At 44.0% G+C, this 17930-nt stretch overlaps 1 protein-coding gene across 1 annotated transcript in view; it reads left to right on the forward strand.

Moving 5' to 3' along the window:
* The window catches only part of MYO3B (myosin IIIB), a 511858-nt gene that overhangs the window by 394434 nt on the left and 99494 nt on the right, over positions 1-17930 (forward strand). The window contains exons 31-32 of the mRNA XM_024122281.1: positions 8505-8606; positions 13229-13331. Of these exons, the coding sequence (XP_023978049.1) occupies positions 8505-8606; positions 13229-13331 (205 nt within the window). The remainder of the gene's footprint in view (positions 1-8504; positions 8607-13228; positions 13332-17930) is intronic.

The following is a 17930-nucleotide window of genomic DNA, read 5'->3' on the forward strand; positions in this document are numbered from 1 at the left end:
GCATCATGTGACTCCAGCCAATGGGAGTTGCTTTAAATGCAGCTTCCCAAGAGGAAAGCAAGCAGAGAATCCAGACAGGCTCTGCCCCTCCTCCAGGTTAACTTCTTTTAGAAACCCGACCCCTACATCACGTCGGAACCAAGTTTTTAGTGTTTAAAACTGCCCGAACTTTAAAATCTCTCTCAGGATAAGGCCTCCTCCAGGTCTTTTCTAACTCGGAAAGGCTGGTTCCTTTAGCATTGTTGGTGGGTTGGCAATGACTAGGTGATTACAATAATTTCCTAGAACGAGATTTCCAGAAATGTCCCTAGGTGCGCAGGACAACTATATTTTAAATTCGGAAATTTCTTTCTTTCATTCACTTATTCAACTACCGTTTAAGTACCTGCTTTATGTTGGAGCTACTACCAAGATGAACAATAGGATTTCATTTGGGGCCTCAAATTTTCCATCTTCAATCCAGAGGGCTAAAAAACATTCTCTGCCTCAAATGGATGCTGTTTGTATAATAAGGTCCTCTATATTATATCAACATTCAATGGAAGGGAGTTCTGTAAAACTCCAAAGAGTCAAAATCATTATAAAATAAAGCTGAGGATATACACTGAAAACGGCCCATGCTTCTTGAAGGTGAAAATAATTAGGTAGATATTTTTCAGTCTGTCGAATCTGTGCATAAGCAGGTTGTTGATCACAAGCCAAACAGTAGAGGAAAGTCAGGCGAATGTACCATCGAGAGAAAAGGTCCACTTTGAACAGACAGAAGGAAAACAAGCTGCCCTTTGTCACTCCTTTATGCATCTCTATCTGTCATTCTACCTCTATTCCAATGTTTCTTTACTCACTCCGTTTCTGTCTCTTAGAAAGATTCCTGGTCATTTTGCACAAAAAAATAGAACCCCTCGAAATGTGAGAGAAGACAGATTGCGAACTCTTCTTGGCAGGAGCCAGCTGCCTATCCTTTTCTGGTGTTTTAGGCCATTTCCACACAAGAGTAAAGCAGCATGTAGGGGAAAGAATTAACTGGAGCATCTGAGCTTGAGGTGAACTGTCAACTCACACTAGCTCCACTGTCTTCTAAAGCTCTGCTTAACCAAAGGCAGGGTGCCCTTCAGGCTTACACAAGGGTCCTGCTGAGTCCACTTGCACTGTCTGGCTTTCTCTAACTCTCTGTAGATAAAGGTCTGTGGCTGGTTTCTGAAAACCACAGGCATAACGTTTTGGAGGGGAAAATGTTTGGGGGGGACAAGCATTGTGATTTATTTTGGGAAAATGTGCCTTGTCTGTGAGCAGGGTCAGGACATACAGAGAGCCCCGGAAGCATGGCTTCAAGAAAGTGGTCTATAGCGGAGAGGAGGCCTGGCCGTAGCTTCAGGGTTTCTGTCGAGAAATGGGATCTGCCAAACCTCAAGGGGCACAAGCAGTAGAATTCTTGCCATGAAATAACTTGTGATACAAAGGCATGTCCTTTGCTATGGAATCAAAGTGTTGCCTCTGTTAGAATTAAACACCCAGAGGGCAGAGTACTATTCACCTAATGCACAGAGAAGAAGCTGCAAAGCCAAAGTGGGTTCGACGTCCACTTGTGCCTGATATCATACTGACATGGCATGGAAATGCTCAAGATGAAACTTTGGTGCAGCAGTTGGCACCCCAGGACTCAAGATTACATTTCACAGCAAGCCCCGGGGATAGAACCTCTTCAGTTTGGAATTGCTTCCTCCTCTGTGGACCTCATGTAGAGCTCTAGAATCTGGCTGCAAAAAGGCAGTGCCCCAAATGGTATCCTTACCACCTCAACGTTGAGTGAAGCAACAACTTTATGATCAGTAATAATTGATTAATAATGGTGTCAAAAATACACTCGAGTTGCCTTTATGTCTTTTAATGTTTTTTCACATAGAATCATAAAATGTGGTATCACGTTTTCTAACCCTTATTAGTTATTGGGCTCTATCCAAGTTACAGTAAAGAAACATTCAGAGGAAAAATTAACAGTGCTATGGCAAGAATTATCAGGCTTTTTTCCTCAAAAGACTCCTGTGTGTACAAAGGTAGATTTTGTTTCCCCCTAAATAGATGAAACAGAAGCACAGAGAGTCTACATAAGTTGTCTCCCCTTATGGGTTACGTGAGCATAATGACTGGTATCAGAGCCCTCTTCTGAGTCTTTACCCAATGCTCTTTCTAGTAGAACATGCTCTACTAGATGGTTTCCATCTTGGATATGGCACATGGACATAGAGTACCAGTCAAAACTTTGGGGAGAGTTTTATATACCATCCTAAGCATGTGGACTTCGGAGTCAGAACTACTGACTTCAAATCCTGGCTATACCACCATTTGTCATATGGTTGGGGGAAATTACTTAACTTCTGAGCCTTAGTTTCCGTAGCTGTAAAGAGAGGCTCGTTAAGGTCTAATTCTCAGGACTGTTGTGAAGATGATAGCAGATAATATACACAAAGCATCCTGCATGGGACCCGGCACATGGCAGATATTCAGTAAGTGTTAGTTTCCTCTCTGTTCCCCCTTCCTAAGTATAAACTTAACTTGAGGGGGGAAAAAATTGTCTGTGAAATACTCTTCTATGATTAGAATAATAATGTTATAACTTCAAAAAGATGAAACTATTTCTCTCACTTTTGGAGAAAAAAAAATAGTACCTGTCAAATCTCAAATACAGTTACAATAAAGCCTTTATTAAAGAGAGAATTTTCCAAATCTTAACTTATGTCTTGCTTATCTGACAGGGAAAAATTAAAATACAATAATAGCATGTGAAAGATTTCAGGTGGTTTTGTTTTTATCAAGAGCTATTCTCCATCATGGTGAGAGCTTGGTTCATTTGTGTGGATACATTTTTCAGTGACCTCAAAATTGTTCCGACTTAGGTGGTGTGCTCCTGACATCATTTTTCCCACTCAGGGGTTTGAGGCCCTTCTGCAGTTTGTTCTGTAAAATAACAAGTCTCCTCCTCACCTCCTTCCAGAAGTCAGAAATTCTAAAATCCAGGAGTTAAATATCACCCAGATTTGCTGTCTGCTGGTGTGGAAAGCAAGTCGCCTTTCAGATGTCTGAAGAGTTGGAAGATGTTGGTGAGCCTGTCACATTTAACCCACAGTGACGGGTGATTGGCGACATAACAACTGAGCGACAGCCATTTGGCCAAGAGTTCAAACCCCAACATGAAGAGCCATTGCAGGTTCACGGCTTGATTTGCTGTGGCCATGAAGTCTGAATCACCCAGCACAGAGGCAGAGGCAGAGGTGACAGCTGGTAGCCATTCTCATCAATAAAGTTGTGACGGGTGAGATGTACAAGCGACCAGAGCCTGCTAATTTCATAGACTTTGAGCCAAGTGCTTAGTGTCAAAACCAGCTATGGTCAGTGATGCAAACGGTTGTGAAGGGTCCCTCGTCAACAGCAAGGCTTTCCTCACCAGACTCTCCTCCTAGTGGGTTAGAAGCAATTGCATCCTGCTGTCCAGGAACAATCCAGTCTGAGGATAAGGAGGACTTCTCCTTTTATTTTTTAAAAATTCTGGTAACTTTTTGCAAGTCAGATTTATTGAGGTATAATTTATACAGAGTAAAACTCAGTTTGATAAAATTGAATGAACACATATAGTCAGGTAACCCCCTCAACAATCAAGAAAAGGAACGTTTCCAAAAGTTCTCTCATGCCCCTTCTGTCGTCCGTCCCTTCCCCACCCCCAGCTTCTGGTGACCACTAATGGTTTTCCTGTCCCTGTAATTTTACATTGTCCAAAATGTCATATAAATGGAGTCATATAGTATGTAGATATTTGAGACTGGCTTCTTTCACTTATCATAATGCTTTTCAGAGTCATCAGTGTTATTACATTTATCAGTAGTTTGTTCTTTTTCATTGCTGAGCTGAATTCTGGTCTGTGGATGTACCACAGTTGTGTCCATTTGCCAGCTAAAGGACACTTGTTTCCAGTTCCTGTGATTATGAATAAAGCTACTATAAACTTTCAGAACTTTGTCTTTTTAAGAAAAATTTAGAGGACAGTAAATAACTGTTTTATAAGAAGCCAGAATGATCCTAGAGGTAAGAGTTGTTTCCTTCTTGATTAACCAATAGAAATGCTTATTTTTATAACATCTTATACTTTTTGCATGGCAATTTACAATTCATACATTCATGCAAAGGACTTCCACTAACCTTATTCCTGTAATTATCATAGTAACCCTGAGAGGTAGGTTAGGGATTTTATCCCATTTTACAGATTGTGACTAAGAAACCTCCCGCAATTCAGACTGCCTGACTCCCGATCTGCTGTCCTTCCCCCCAAACATTCTGAGCATCCTGTCTATAAAGAGCACTCTGCTGGATGCTTTGGGGGTGGTCACAAAAACAACATTAAAATATTGGCTTTTTTTCCCTTAAAAAGAGAGGAAGACAGTCTGATGCGCCACATCATATATCATCAGGGAAATACAAATTAAAACATTGGTGAGATACCACTATTTACCTGTTAGAATAGCCAAAACCTGGAACACCGACAGCACCAAATGCTGGTGAGAATGTGGAGCAGTAGGAAGTCTCATTCATTGCCGGTGGGAATGCAAAATGGTGCAGCTACTTTGGAAGAGAGTGTGGCGGTTTCTTATAAAACTAAACGTGCTCTTACTGTATGATCCAGTCATCGTTCTTCTTGGTATTTTCCCAGAGGAGTTGAAAACTTGTGTCCACACAAAAACCTGCACAGATTCAGGCAGCTTTACTCTTAAGTGCCAAAACTTGGAAGCGACCAAGATGTCCTTCTGTAGGCGAATGGATAAACCGTCACACATCCATACAACGGGATAGTTTTCAGCGCTGAAAAAAAGTGGGCTATCAAGCCACAAAAGACATGAAGTGATCTTAAATGCATATTACTAAGTGAAAGAAGCCAACCTGAAAATGATACATACTGTATGATCCCAACCATGTGACATTCTGGAAAAGGCAAAACTACGGAGACAGTAAAAAGATCAGTAGTTGTCAGGGGGTGAGGAGCTGTGGGAAGGGATGAACAGGTGGAACACAGAGGATTTTTAGGGCAGTGAAAATACTCTGTATGGTACCATAATGATGGATACATGTCATTATACTTTTGTCCAAACTCACAGAATGTACAGCACCAGGAGCGATCTGTAATGTAAACTATGCAATTTGGGTAATTATGGGAAATTATGATGTGTCAATGTAGGTTCATCGACCGTAACAAATGTACACTTGATGGGGGATGTTGATGATGGGGAGACTGTGTATGTATGAGGGCAGAGGGTTAGAGGAGATCTCTGTACCTTCCCCTCAATTTTGCTGTGAACCTAAAACTGCTCTAAAAACACAGACTTTTTAACAAGGGGGGACAGTCTCATATGGAACCAGGACCAACACGCCTACCACAGGCTTGAGAGGAGTACTAAGCTAGAGCCTACTAACACAGCCACAAGGAGCAAATGATCTATGACGCTCCCCCCCCAGTCCTTTTTGGAAACAGGCAGGGCATAAATTATATGAAATGAATCCAACCTGAGGCTGCTGGGAGTCGGGAGAGAAGAGAGCAGCAGTCCCTAGAAGCTGGAATGGAAGAGAAATTCCTCAGTGATGCTCCAGGATAGGCAAGAAACTGACCTCTAGGGTGAGGGAAAGCCTCCCTACTTAGTCTCCAAGTTAGAGAAAGCAGTTACCAGACAAGACTTTCTTTGAACTCTGTCAAAGTTTGACTGGAGTAGTAACTGGAATTAAGTAGTGAAGAATCAAAGTGGAAAATGCTGTCATAGGCCTAAAATTACTAGACTTGTTTTGTGTGGTGGAGATGGAGGCCAGGGTTTCTGATGCAGCTGTAGGGAAAAAAAAAAAAAAAGTGTCAGTGAGATTCTATTCTTTAAGAATTCGACTCTGTGCTGCTTTTGGTGGCATTTGCCTGTTGGACCTCCAACAAGTTGGCCTCTTTAAATTCTGGTAAGATGGCTGCTGACCAGCCGTCACTCCAGCCAGAAACCACAGGGTCCTCACGCCATTGGCCCGCAGTGGTGAGGAGGGGAAGGCTGGGCTTCTGTGCCTCATTTTATGCGCCCTCTCTGCCAGGTACAGTGGGCACCTTTGCCAGGTCCATGGTGAAGGCAGGAAAGCTTACCCAGCCTAGATCACCAACCAGGAAACCTACCCAGTGTCCCTGCTGGAAATAATGCCTGGGTCTGTCCTCTGGGTGGGTCATCAAACACCAGGCCAGAGCCTCCTTCTGCAGCAGCTAATCTGTAGGACCCTTAAAGGCCCAGGCATGTGAATGAAATAGTCTGAATTTTATTTCCATTTGTAAATTAAAAAATAGGACAGTGGAGGTTAATCATTTTTAAATGTTTAAATAAATGGTCTCTACCCTGTAATATTTAGGAATTCAGACTTTAGGGCAAAACTGCTTAGGTTTGAACCCTGAGTCTGCCATTCTCCAGCTGTGTGTGACCTTCTTGGGAAAATCATTTAACCTCCCTGTGCCTCAGTTTCCTCAGCTGTAAAATGGGAATAATAGTGGTCTCTGCCTTTTACGGTTCCTATGAGGATTAAATGAGTTAATTTTTATAAAGGGCTTAGGACAATGGATGGCACATCATAATTAATACATTTGTGTTTGTTAAATACAAATAATGGCCATTCCCCTAGCTCCTGTTCCTAGTTTTTCTCCCAACACCCCATCCCCACCTTGCTAGCCAATTCAAGCTGAATGCACATACTTGATCTTTTTCTCCTCTTTCTTCTAGTTAAAGCTTTAACATCCATCAGCTCCCCCTTCTCATATTATTGTAGTTTCCTAGGGCTACAAATTACCACAAACTTTGTTGTTTAAAACAACGGAAATGTATTCTCTCACAGTTCAGGAGACTAGAAACCCAGAATCAAGGTGTCACTGAGGTTGGTTTCCACTGGAGGCTCTGAGGGAGAATCCTTTCCATACCCCTCTCCTAGCTCCTTCTGGGTCCTAGCAATCCTTGGCATCCCTTGGCTTGTTAGACCCATCACTTCACTCTCAGCTTCTGTTGTCACATGCATTCTCCCTGTGTCTTTCTGTGTCTTCACATGGCCTTCTTAGAAGAATACTAATCGCTGGATTTAAGACCCACCTTAATCCAGTAGGGCCTCGTTTTAAACTAATTACATCGGCACAGACCCTATTTCCAAGTAAGGTCACACATTCTGAGGTTCCAGGTAGATATCTCTTTTTATTCTCACTCTCTGTGTCAGAATGCAAGCTCCATGAGGGTAGGGACTGTGTGTGCCTCCTTAAGTATAGTCTGAGTTAGCCGGCATTAGTTAACACGGGAATGTTTACTAGGCCTCCTTAAAGGAATGGAGAGACATGGCTGGGTGGGAGAGCAATGCTTGAAGCAGGAGAGCCATCCAGAAAGAGGGAGAGGGATGGCATGAAAAAAACCACATCTGAGGAAATAAAAAAGGAGAAAGGTCAGAGATCCCAAATATTCTAATATGGTCTATCTAGAAGCACTGTCAGCAGAACTGGAAACAGCCAGAATTAGGAGGAGGTGCAGACGAGAGAGAAAACAGGGTCTAGATCACAGGCTAGGGAGAAGGGAGATGGGACAGGGTTAGGGTTGATGCCTAAGGGAAGAGCCCGAAGATGGTCTCCTCTGTGGAGAGGAGGCCCTGCTGGCAGGATGGTTTCTTCTAAAGCCAAGGGATCCAGTTGGAAAGGACCTGGTCTGTCCAGATACTTGAGGTGGTCTGAGATATTGGGACATCTTCAACCCATTGTGACGTTGAGGGTCGTGGGGCATGGAAGAAGACATGGGACAGCCGGGAACACCCCTTTAGCACCTTTACAACCAAGCCATCAGCTGTCTTGGTAGAGAAGTATTTAGGTGTTCATCAACGCGAAGTAAGCTAAACTGGATGATGAAAAGCTGCAGTGGTGACATTCCTCGACTAAGAATTGTGTGTAGGCTGTTTTTTCCATGGCAGAGTAATTGACCGTTGACCCACAAAGGTCAGTGAACAGGACTGCATGACAAAAGAGGCCTGCCCTAGAGCAGACATTTGGAGGGAAGTAGGAGACCTGTCTCTCTTTTTACTCTCAGGCGGAAACTGAGAGGCCACAGGAAAGCCATCCAGTTGTCACACCAGGAGCCCTGGCCTAGTACACGCATGACCTCTATTTGTCTCCCAGCTCCCTATTTGACTAATGCAATCAGTGAGACAGAGGTTACCCAACCTACCCAACGTCACCAAGCTAGCAGGGAGTCCAGCCAAGACAGTTACTAATTCTCCTGCTCCCTATGGTTGTGCCCTTTCACAACCACACTGTATTAAATCTTCAAAATAACACCAAACCCATGGGTGAGATTTATCACCTCAGAGCCTCAAACCATAAGAAAAGTGTGGGTTTCCCTAGCCACACTGTATCTCCCACTTTGGTAATCCGTCTAGGTGTAGGGCATAACCTAGAGAAGATTCTGTTTTGTTTCATTCCACAGGGAGCCCTTCAGACCAAAGCTGTGATCTACACCCCACCGTTGCAGGGGGCACCAGGGGAACTGCCCAGGTTCAAGACTGCAGTGAGCCCGGCGACCGCAAAGGTGAGGTCATTAGAGGTTTGGGATGGGTGTCCTGTATTTGTGGACACTCCAGAGAAGATTCCAGAGCTGGAAGTGATCACCTGATGTGGACCCTCTGTCGGGCATTCTTTTTTTTCCTACAGGTGACAGCTGATTAAATTCAGGGGCAGCCTTGCAGGGGACCCTGCAAGGTGATTTCACAGAGGGGAGAGAGTAGACAGGGATAAGCTCAAGCCCTCCCTCCACAGCTGTCCTGGGTGCCCAGTTACCTGTTCACTGGGGAAACTGGTCTAGTTGCAGCTCTCTGTACCAGCTGTCTCCCTTCCACCCATCCTCTTAGAGCAGACGCTGACATGTTTCTCTCTGATTTACCTTAAGACCTTCTGAAAGTTTAGCTTCTCAGGAAGATCTTTCTATGGTCATGACACTGGAACATATTGAGAACATTCATGGGGGGAAGGAACACTGTGGACAAGAAGTTAAAGCTTGGGTATCTGGTCTAAGCCTTCCCTTAATTACCATCATTGTAAAATGAGAGAATTGGACTAAATCAGTGGTTTTCAAACATTTAAAAAATATTAGAATCCTCCCATTTTTCAGTTTGAAGTTCCCTGGATTTCCGCTTGAAGGAGAAGCTATGAATTTTAAAAATATGACCTTTAACGCTAATGCTAGCATTGTATGGAAAGAGAAGCTGAGCTGCCTTGGATTTCACGGTAGAGTTTGTAGTTACAGTTTATCCACCAGGCCCAGTAACGAGGCTCTGGGCGCTTCTAGCTCCTTTGGAATCTGCTGCCCAGCCTAGGTTTCAAGAAAATACACAACTGGAGCTTTACCTGGGGTCAAGGAGGTTAGCGTGTGGGAAAAAAAGGAAAGGGAGAGCCCCAGGAGCAGCAGTGTTTCTTGAACTTGAGGAGACATGGAGGTGGAGACAGTGAGACACTTTTCATTTTCAAAAAAGGATGTCTAGCTGTTACAGACCTGCAGTCTAGACCCTTTCTCCCTAGCAAAAGTCAGAAATAGGAGTCTTCCTGTTGCAATCAGCACACAGGTATGTTTTGTTTGGCCAGACAGAGTTTTTGTTTAGTTTTTTTACAAAAACATTGAACCGGAATGTTTTCAGGTGGGCTGTATGTCCTCTGGCTCGCCACAAACCCCACTACTCCCCACCCTCTGCCTGACACTGCACATATTCGTGTTACCTGAGTGACCCCAAAGGCGTTTTGAGTTTGCAATACCTGCTATGTTGTTTTCTTTCTTTCTTTTTTTTTTTCTCCTGATGGTCAAATGCTTTTTCATCTTATTTCAAAATGGTCCAGTGGAGAATTGGCTCAATTTTCCTGGGAATGGCTCTAGAGTTCAGCCTGATTTTGGAAGGATTCAACTCCTCCAGAGAAGTCCCTCCCAGTATTTTTTTTTTTTTTTTTTTTTTGTGGTACGCGGGCTTCTCACTGTCGTGGCCTCTCCCGTTGCGGAGCACAGGCTCCAGATGCGCGGGCTCAGCGGCCATGGCTCACGGGCCTAGCTTCTCCACAGCATGTGGGATCTTCCCAGACAGGGGCACGAACCTGTGTCCCCTGCATCGGCAGGCGGACTCTCAACCACTGCGCCACCAGGGAAGCCCCCCAGTATTTCTTTATTCCACTTAACCAGAATACTTAAGGATGCTTCTCTGAAGACAGGAGACCTATGTCTGGAGGAGCCTCTGTGGTAACACCTGCACATACCTCAAGTCTGATATTTTGTGAACGTTTCTGCTATTGAAGTTCATCATTTAGTTTTCTCAGCCATGTCACTGGTCTAATTCCTTTAACCTGATCTACTCACTTCGAATGAATCACCCTATTTTACTCTACTGTTTTTCTCCATAGCTCCATTTCTCCAATCTCCTTGTTTAACAATTAATTTGCCAGAGAGATGCCAGGTGATTCCAAGTGTCACCAGACATATTTAACAATATTTGACAATTTAGGATTTTGCTTTGAACTCAATGGTTTGACAACCTCCTTCTTATTTTTTATTCATTAAAAGAAAAACTTTTAAAATTGAGGTATAATTGACCTACAACATTATGTTTGTGTCAGGTGTACAACATAATGATTACTTCCTTCTTATTTAAGTTTATCTCTTTACTCTGACCCAAATACTTATCCCTGCTCTTCTGGCGGAGCTGGGAGATGGAGGAGCAGACTTCATCTAAACTTTAATAAGAATATTCTGTAAGTTTCTGTTTGGTTTTTAAACTTCAAGTAACTCTAAAAAAATCAATATTTTGATGACTGAAGTGCAAGTGAATAAAAAACAAGAAATGAGTTTTCCCTTTAATTACACGAATAGAAACTCTATGGGTTTTTACTGGAAACCCAGGCAAAGTAATTGGGGGCATTTTGCTAAGCTCCTAATAAAGGTGTTACTGCCTTCTCTCTTCCTGGTAGTGGAAAGGGCAACTTCCTAAGGAGAGCCCCAAACCAAAAGGGGTTGGTGGTCTTTCCTAGCTTTGCTTGTGCTGCTTCTTCTCCGAATTGCTCCTTTTCATACTGAGGATCTCAAAATAGGTGCAGACAATAGCAACCTCAACTTCCCACGTGGCAAGACCATCTAGGGTTTGATCAGTGAGTGGTAGCCCTTGGTGCTGCTGAACTGGGCCAGAGAACAAGGTTAAAAATGAGTTGTGTTGGGCTTCCCTGGTGGCGCAGTGGTTGAGAATCCACCTGCCGATGCAGGGGACACAGGTTCGTGGCCCGGTCCAGGAAGATCCCACATGCTGCGGAGTGGCTGGGCCCGTGAGCCATGGCCGCTGAGCCTGTGCGTCCAGAGCCTGTGCCCCGCAACGGGAGAGGCCAGGGGCTTCTCTTTTTTGTTTTTAAATGTCAGTTCTTGATTTTATGCTGCTTATCACAGTATTACAAGTGAGCTTGGGCCAAACAATGTTTTATAATCTCTGGGAGAGGAAACCTGCCTGGTCCTCTAACCAGAGGAGTTCATCTATCAAGAGAAGGCAGGGAGGGGAGGGGAGGGGATCAGCTCATGAAATTCTAAAAGGCTATTTTTCTTGATTTCTCCTTTTTTCCCCCTTCTTTTAATATTGTTGTTTCACTGTTTGGTCATAATGTTTGTGTGTGTGTGTGTGTGTGTGTGTGTGTGTGTGTGTGTGTGTGTGATAATAAAAATGTAATAATGTTCCATATAAAATTTTCTCTTTATCCTTTTGGTGTTTATAGCAATAGTAATAACAACAACAGATGGTCTTATCTACTACTGATAGCGAAAAAGCATTACATTTCTTCTACACAAGAGATAAATATGCCTAAGGAACCAAACCAATAATGTAGAATCAGAGCATACTCTTTCCAGAATAGACAACACAAAAACCAATTGATTTCCATATTTCTTTTTCTGTACTCCATTTTTGTTGTATTATATGTTTCATCATTATAACATCAACCTTTTATATTTTATGCACCTTCCACAATATGTCACAATTGGTAAATTTATAGATTATCTTCATTTGTTGTATTTTGGTTTGGATGTTCCTAGATGATCTGAAACAAGGATAGCAAATAGGTGTAGAGTCTCTTTACGACCCTAAAGGATTGGTAGTGACTACATGGAACTATGGTTCTCAGCCTTGGCCACACTTTAAAATTATCTAGAGAGCTTTTAAAAAATGATGCCAACCCCACACCAGATCAGTTTCAGAATCTCTGGGAGTTGGATTCAGGCATATTTAAAATCTTCCTGGGTGATTCTAATGTACAGCTAGGATTAAGAATTGTTGATCTGGAGCAGTGTCTCCCAAACTTCAACATGGATCCTGATTACCTCAAGGGCTTGTTAAAAACACATATTGCCAGTCTCCATCCCTGGACTTTCTGGTTCACTTAGGTCAGGGCTGGGACCCAAGAATTTGCATTTCTAACAAGTCTCTAAGTGATGTTGATGCTTCATGAGATGTGTTCTCGATTAGCCGTGATGATGTGGGGTCCATACTTTGAGAACCACTGATGTGAAACGTTGTGTTAGAAAGGAACTTGAAGCCGAATGAAAGTTCAAGAGAGAGGGGCCATGATTAGTCAGTCATGGCTGCCTTGGTCACAGGAAGGAGGAATTGTATTTGTGACCCCCGACTCTTGAGAAATTCACCAGTAAGCTGTCCTCAATCACAATACAGAACTGAGTTCCTCCTGGAATGATTCCCTAGTTACCATAATCCTAGCCATGTTGTGACAGTGTTTCTCGACCACTGTCCTCATCAGTGGGCAGCTCTGCCCAGCCCAGCCGGAAATGGAGGCTGGTCTCCTAACTCTGTCTAGCACTGCACCATTCCAGCTACTGCGTGCTGCTGCCCTCACCATCTACCTCACCTTGGGGCTTCCAACCTGCCCCCTCTTGATATCTGTTGTCAAAGAGAGGTAGCTTGTTTTCCTACAGATGAGTCATTTTATCCAATTTGCTGGCTGGGACCAAGTACTGAACAAGGCCTGTAATCACAGAACAGGTCAGTTTTGATGAGGTGTCCTAGACGAAGGCTGCAGAAAGTCAGGGAGCAGCACGAGGACGGGGAGGGAGGTGCGGCGGAGAGTAAACCCTGCCTACTTCTGAGTTTATCCTTAGTCTCTAAGTACTTACTTGCTTTCTCTCAGTTCTGAGGGGCTCTATCGATCGTAAAAGCAGTCCACAACCAGAATCCAGCAATGGCCATGCAGAGACTTCAAGCAACTCTCCTGCTATCGCTGAGAAAGATCGGTGAGTCTTATCCATAAGATTTCATTCCAGTGTATAAGGAAACAACAGTATTTCTTACACTGTGTTATTTTGGTGAGTTGGAAAGAGTGGAGCCAAAAAGTGTTGCCCATCAGATTCTTCCATGTCAGAGGTCATTACTCTGTGGGCAAAAGTCTTTGTTCCACAGGGCAACCTGACTACAACCCTCTCCTGTGGGTTCTCGTCGTGGTGATACCTGTACTTGCCCTCATTAGGTTAAAGCAGTGGTTCTCAACTGGGGGCAGTTTTGTCCCTCTCCCCCTCTCCTGGGGACATGTTTGGTTGTCACAACTTTTCGCAGAGGGGCTTGTGCTAAGGGCATCTAGTGGGTAGAGGCCAGGAATGCTGCTACACATCCTACAGTACACAGGACAGGCCTCCACAGCAAAGAATTGCCTAACCTAAAAAGGCAATAGGCCTGAGGTTAAACAAAACTGTGGGCTTAAGCTAATGCAAAAAGGGTGTATCATTTTTATTACAAGTTTACTCCAGGATTTTGGAGAAATAAGCAGGCCGTTAGAAAGTTCTTCACATATTTTCACCTGGAAAAAGAGGTGGCCTTGATTTGTAACTTTTAAAAATAATTCTTAATTTTTTGAGACATCTTATTAATATTTTTGAAACTTGACAAATTAAATTCTCAGTCCTTCACTAGTGGTCTCAAATTGCTCGAGCTGCTTTCAAAGTAGACTAAAGTTGTCTCTCGGTAGCCGCGGGCTTTGGTTCCAGGAGCCCCCATGGACATCAAAACTTGCAGATGCTCAAGTCCCTTATATGTAAAATGTCACGGTAGAGCCTGCCCTCCATATCCATGGGTTTCCCAACCTCAAATTCAATGAACCTTGGATGTGCGCGAAACCCACGCATATGGAGGGCAGATTGTCCTTTCCTAAATAGTCAGAATAGCTTATTTAAGGGTACTTGATGAAATAGTATAGGCCTAACATCTCATATTAGAATAACAAAGTTTAGAATTTCTGTTGCAGCAGAAAGACCACTGAACTTGGCAGTGGAAGACTTGGGTTCTGGTCCTAAAGCTAGCATTTTCCAGCTCTTTGATCTTGGGCACGTCAGTAAACCAGTTTGGGAAATGGCTCCAGCCCCAGCCTGACTGCCGTCAACGTCAGCTGACGACTAACTTTACTCAGAATATCAGAACAGTGCTGTGAACAACGTCCACTTCCCTTCCCTCCACCTTAGAATCGCTTCTTCTGTTCAGCTGTCCTTTCTTCCTTTGCTCCCATCTCAGAAGACCGTAGGTTCCCTCCCTGGCTCACCCCTCTGTGGTGTCCCTGCCCTCCAGGCCCTGCCATCATCAGGTAGCCCAGCCCCTTCTGCCACATCTTCTCTTTCTGCTGCCTCTTCCCCTTTTGCTGATTCCTCTCCCCATTCTAACAAAAGCCTGCCCTTGGCCCTGTCGCTCCCTCTTCTTATTTGACCATCAGACTTCCTCAGACTGACATCCAGCTCAGCTTCCTCATTCCCTCACCAACACCTCCCTCCCTAAACCTGAAATCTGATCTGTGCCCTCACCACATCCCTCAAACAATCCTTGGGAAGCTCAGCTCCCAGTCACAGGAGCCTCATATTCATCAGGCTCTACAGCTCTCAGTGCCATGTGCTGTGCTTTCTTTGGACCACACTCTTCCGTGGGTTTCTACAGCACCGTGGTCCTCAGCTTCTTTCTCCAAGATGTACTCCGTCTTTATCCTCCTTCTCTTCCACCCACCTTGAAATGTAGACAGTTCTCCAAATCCTTGACTGTCTTCTTTCTCTACTTCTCCCCTGGGTGATATCCTCTCTCATTAGTGTATTCTGGTGCCAACTCTCAGATGAGTGAGTGTGATGATCAGATCTCTGTTCTGAGCTCCACACTCCTACACCCACCTCCTGTTGCCCATGGATTCCTGATCCACATACCAGAGCCTCAATAGAAAAGTCCACCAAGCACCTCCCCCGGCTCACCTGACCTTGCCACTTCTGTCAGTGCTCTCTTGTGACCTGGTCTTCAAACCTGGTGCTCATTTTTGATCCCTACCTCTCACTTAACCCCATTCCAATCACTTTCTTATCATCCTTCCCTGGCCCAGGCCTACATCTATCTCTGTCTCTCTCTCCACTCGCTCCTCTTTACAGACCAGCTCTCATTTCTGACACCTGATCAATTGTCCTAAAGCATACTCTGACTTTTCAAAGAACATTAATGGCTTCCCATTTTAGACCAAAAGAGGTTCAGACTCCTCAGTCTGCTATTGCAAGCCCCTCCCTGTCTCGTTCCAGTTTGTCCTCCAGACTCACCTCCTGTATGACCCTATATGCACCCTCTGGCTACCTGGAGTCAGACTTCATATTGTCCCTACCGATGTACCTCCTTCTGTTCTCTCTTTCCACTCCTTTTTGTTCAGTTCTTACCTATTTCATCAAGATACATCATCATATCCCTTTCTTCCACAGAGACCTTAATTCTCTCTAACACTCCTTGGACCATCATAGTCCATTTATGACAGTACTACCCAATGTGCTGGTTCACAACAAAATAATGAGCTTGTGTCCAAATGTAAATCAGTCCACTGCTTTCTTCATCAAGAAAGTTTTGTCAACAACCCCCCCCAAATACACACACACACACACACACACACACACAAACACATATGTAATCTCAGCCAAATGAAACAAGATACTTGGTAATGAATTGAATTGATTTGCATTCTGGTACTAGCCCTTATGACATTGTGAGTGGTAACATTCACAGACTGTGTCCTCAGACCACACTTTGGTGTATCACTCTCTGTGGCTCTTCCTGTTTTTGCCTGGTGTTGTGGTTGACCATTTGCTAGCAGGTCAGCTTCTCAAGGGTGAGGGCTGAGTCTTCATTCTTCCTATTTCCAGTACATGCAGTGGGTCTCAATAACTTAGTCAAGCTGACTTCCAAGACCACTCTACAGAATTCAGATTTTTATGAAAGAAATGTTCTTCCTCCTCAATCTTTAAGTGGTGGTGGCAACAACAGGATCCAGAATAATGCATCAGATAGTTTTTCAGGACATCCCTTCCCCAGGGGGCTGGGGGCTCATTTTTCCCGCTGTGTTTGATAGTCACCTCAATGCCCTGTGGATGGATCAAGTCAGGGATTGAAAGGAAGGAAATCTTGGGGGGCGGGGGGTGGGCAGGCAGAGCATAATGAGAAGAGAACTGGGTCATGCCAATGGTGATGCTCTCAGCGGCAAGTAACAGAAATCAATAGATTCAAGGATCCCTCAGGATAAGAGGTCCAAAGAGAGAAGTTCCAGTGCTGGGTCGGCCACTCAGGGATGTGGACACAGGCTCCTTCCATCTCTTTGCTCTGCTATCTCAGCACGTCAGTGGTACCCCCACTTATGGGCACGAGGTGGCTGAAGCAATGTGCTAAGTATCACTTGTTCACATAGCATTGTCCAAAGCAGGAAAGAAGAGATGGATGGAAAGGGGCATCTCCTCAGGAATCTCTCTCTGTTTGTCAGGAGGGAGACCTTTCCCAGAAGTCCCCAGGACATTCCCATCCCATCTCATCAGCCAGAATTTGCAGAGGTGGCTCCACAGGGGAGCTGCAAGGGAGGCTGGGAAAGTGAGCATTTTCAGCTTCTGCAAGAGAAAGTATTCAAAGGATAAAGGGGTTGGAGAAGCAACCAGCAAAGTTTTCCAGAAGAGTCCTGAAGGGGTAGTGATAGGAGCAGATAAGTACTGGGGAATGATGGAGGGAAGGCAAAATCAGAGGAAGAGTTTATAAGGAAGACCCAGACATGACAAGAAATACTGTGAGGATAGTACGACAGGCACGTGTTGAGGTCACCCAACATTTATGGCGATGGCAAGTCTTTCCCACAATTATCTCATATAATTCACACACGGGTCTTTTGGGTGGCATTCTTGATGAGTAAACTGAACATGGGGAAGGCTAATCAAGTAGCTCCCAAACGCTGGACCAGAGATGAGTTGGAGGCATCAGATTTACCTACTCCTGCCCCAGTCATCTAGCATGGGGGTCACCCAGTGTCACAGAGAGTAAATGGCAGATCTGGGGTTTGAATCCAGATCTTCTGTCTCCAACAATAATAACAACTAATATTTGATATTTGTTAACAACTTCCTGGGCACTATGCTAAGTGTTTCACATGCATGATTCTTTTTAATCCTCATAACAACCCTATGGGAGAAGTGCATATTATATTGGACTGGCCAAAAAGTTTGTTCAGGTTTTTCAGTAAGATGTTACCCAATATAATTTCTGACATTTAGAGAGTACAAGGAACTTGCCATTGTCACCTAGCCAGTAAAGTGACAGAGTAAAGATTTGAATACAGGTCTTCTAACTCCAGGGCCCACACTTATAACCAGTACGTTCTGTTGCCTCTCTAGGGTTCCAAATGCCTAGCCCAGGGCTTTTTCTATTCTATGTTCTCTATAACTGTCATTGCAGCAAACCTTTTTTTTTTTTTACTTTTATTTTTTTTCTTTATTTTTTATACAGCAGGTTCTTATTAGTCATCCATTTTATACACATCAGTGTATACATGTCAATCCCAATCTCCCAATTCATCACAC

Source organism: Physeter macrocephalus, chromosome 2 (assembly GCF_002837175.3).
Source record: "Physeter macrocephalus isolate SW-GA chromosome 2, ASM283717v5, whole genome shotgun sequence".
NCBI classification, from domain to species: domain Eukaryota; kingdom Metazoa; phylum Chordata; class Mammalia; order Artiodactyla; family Physeteridae; genus Physeter; species Physeter macrocephalus.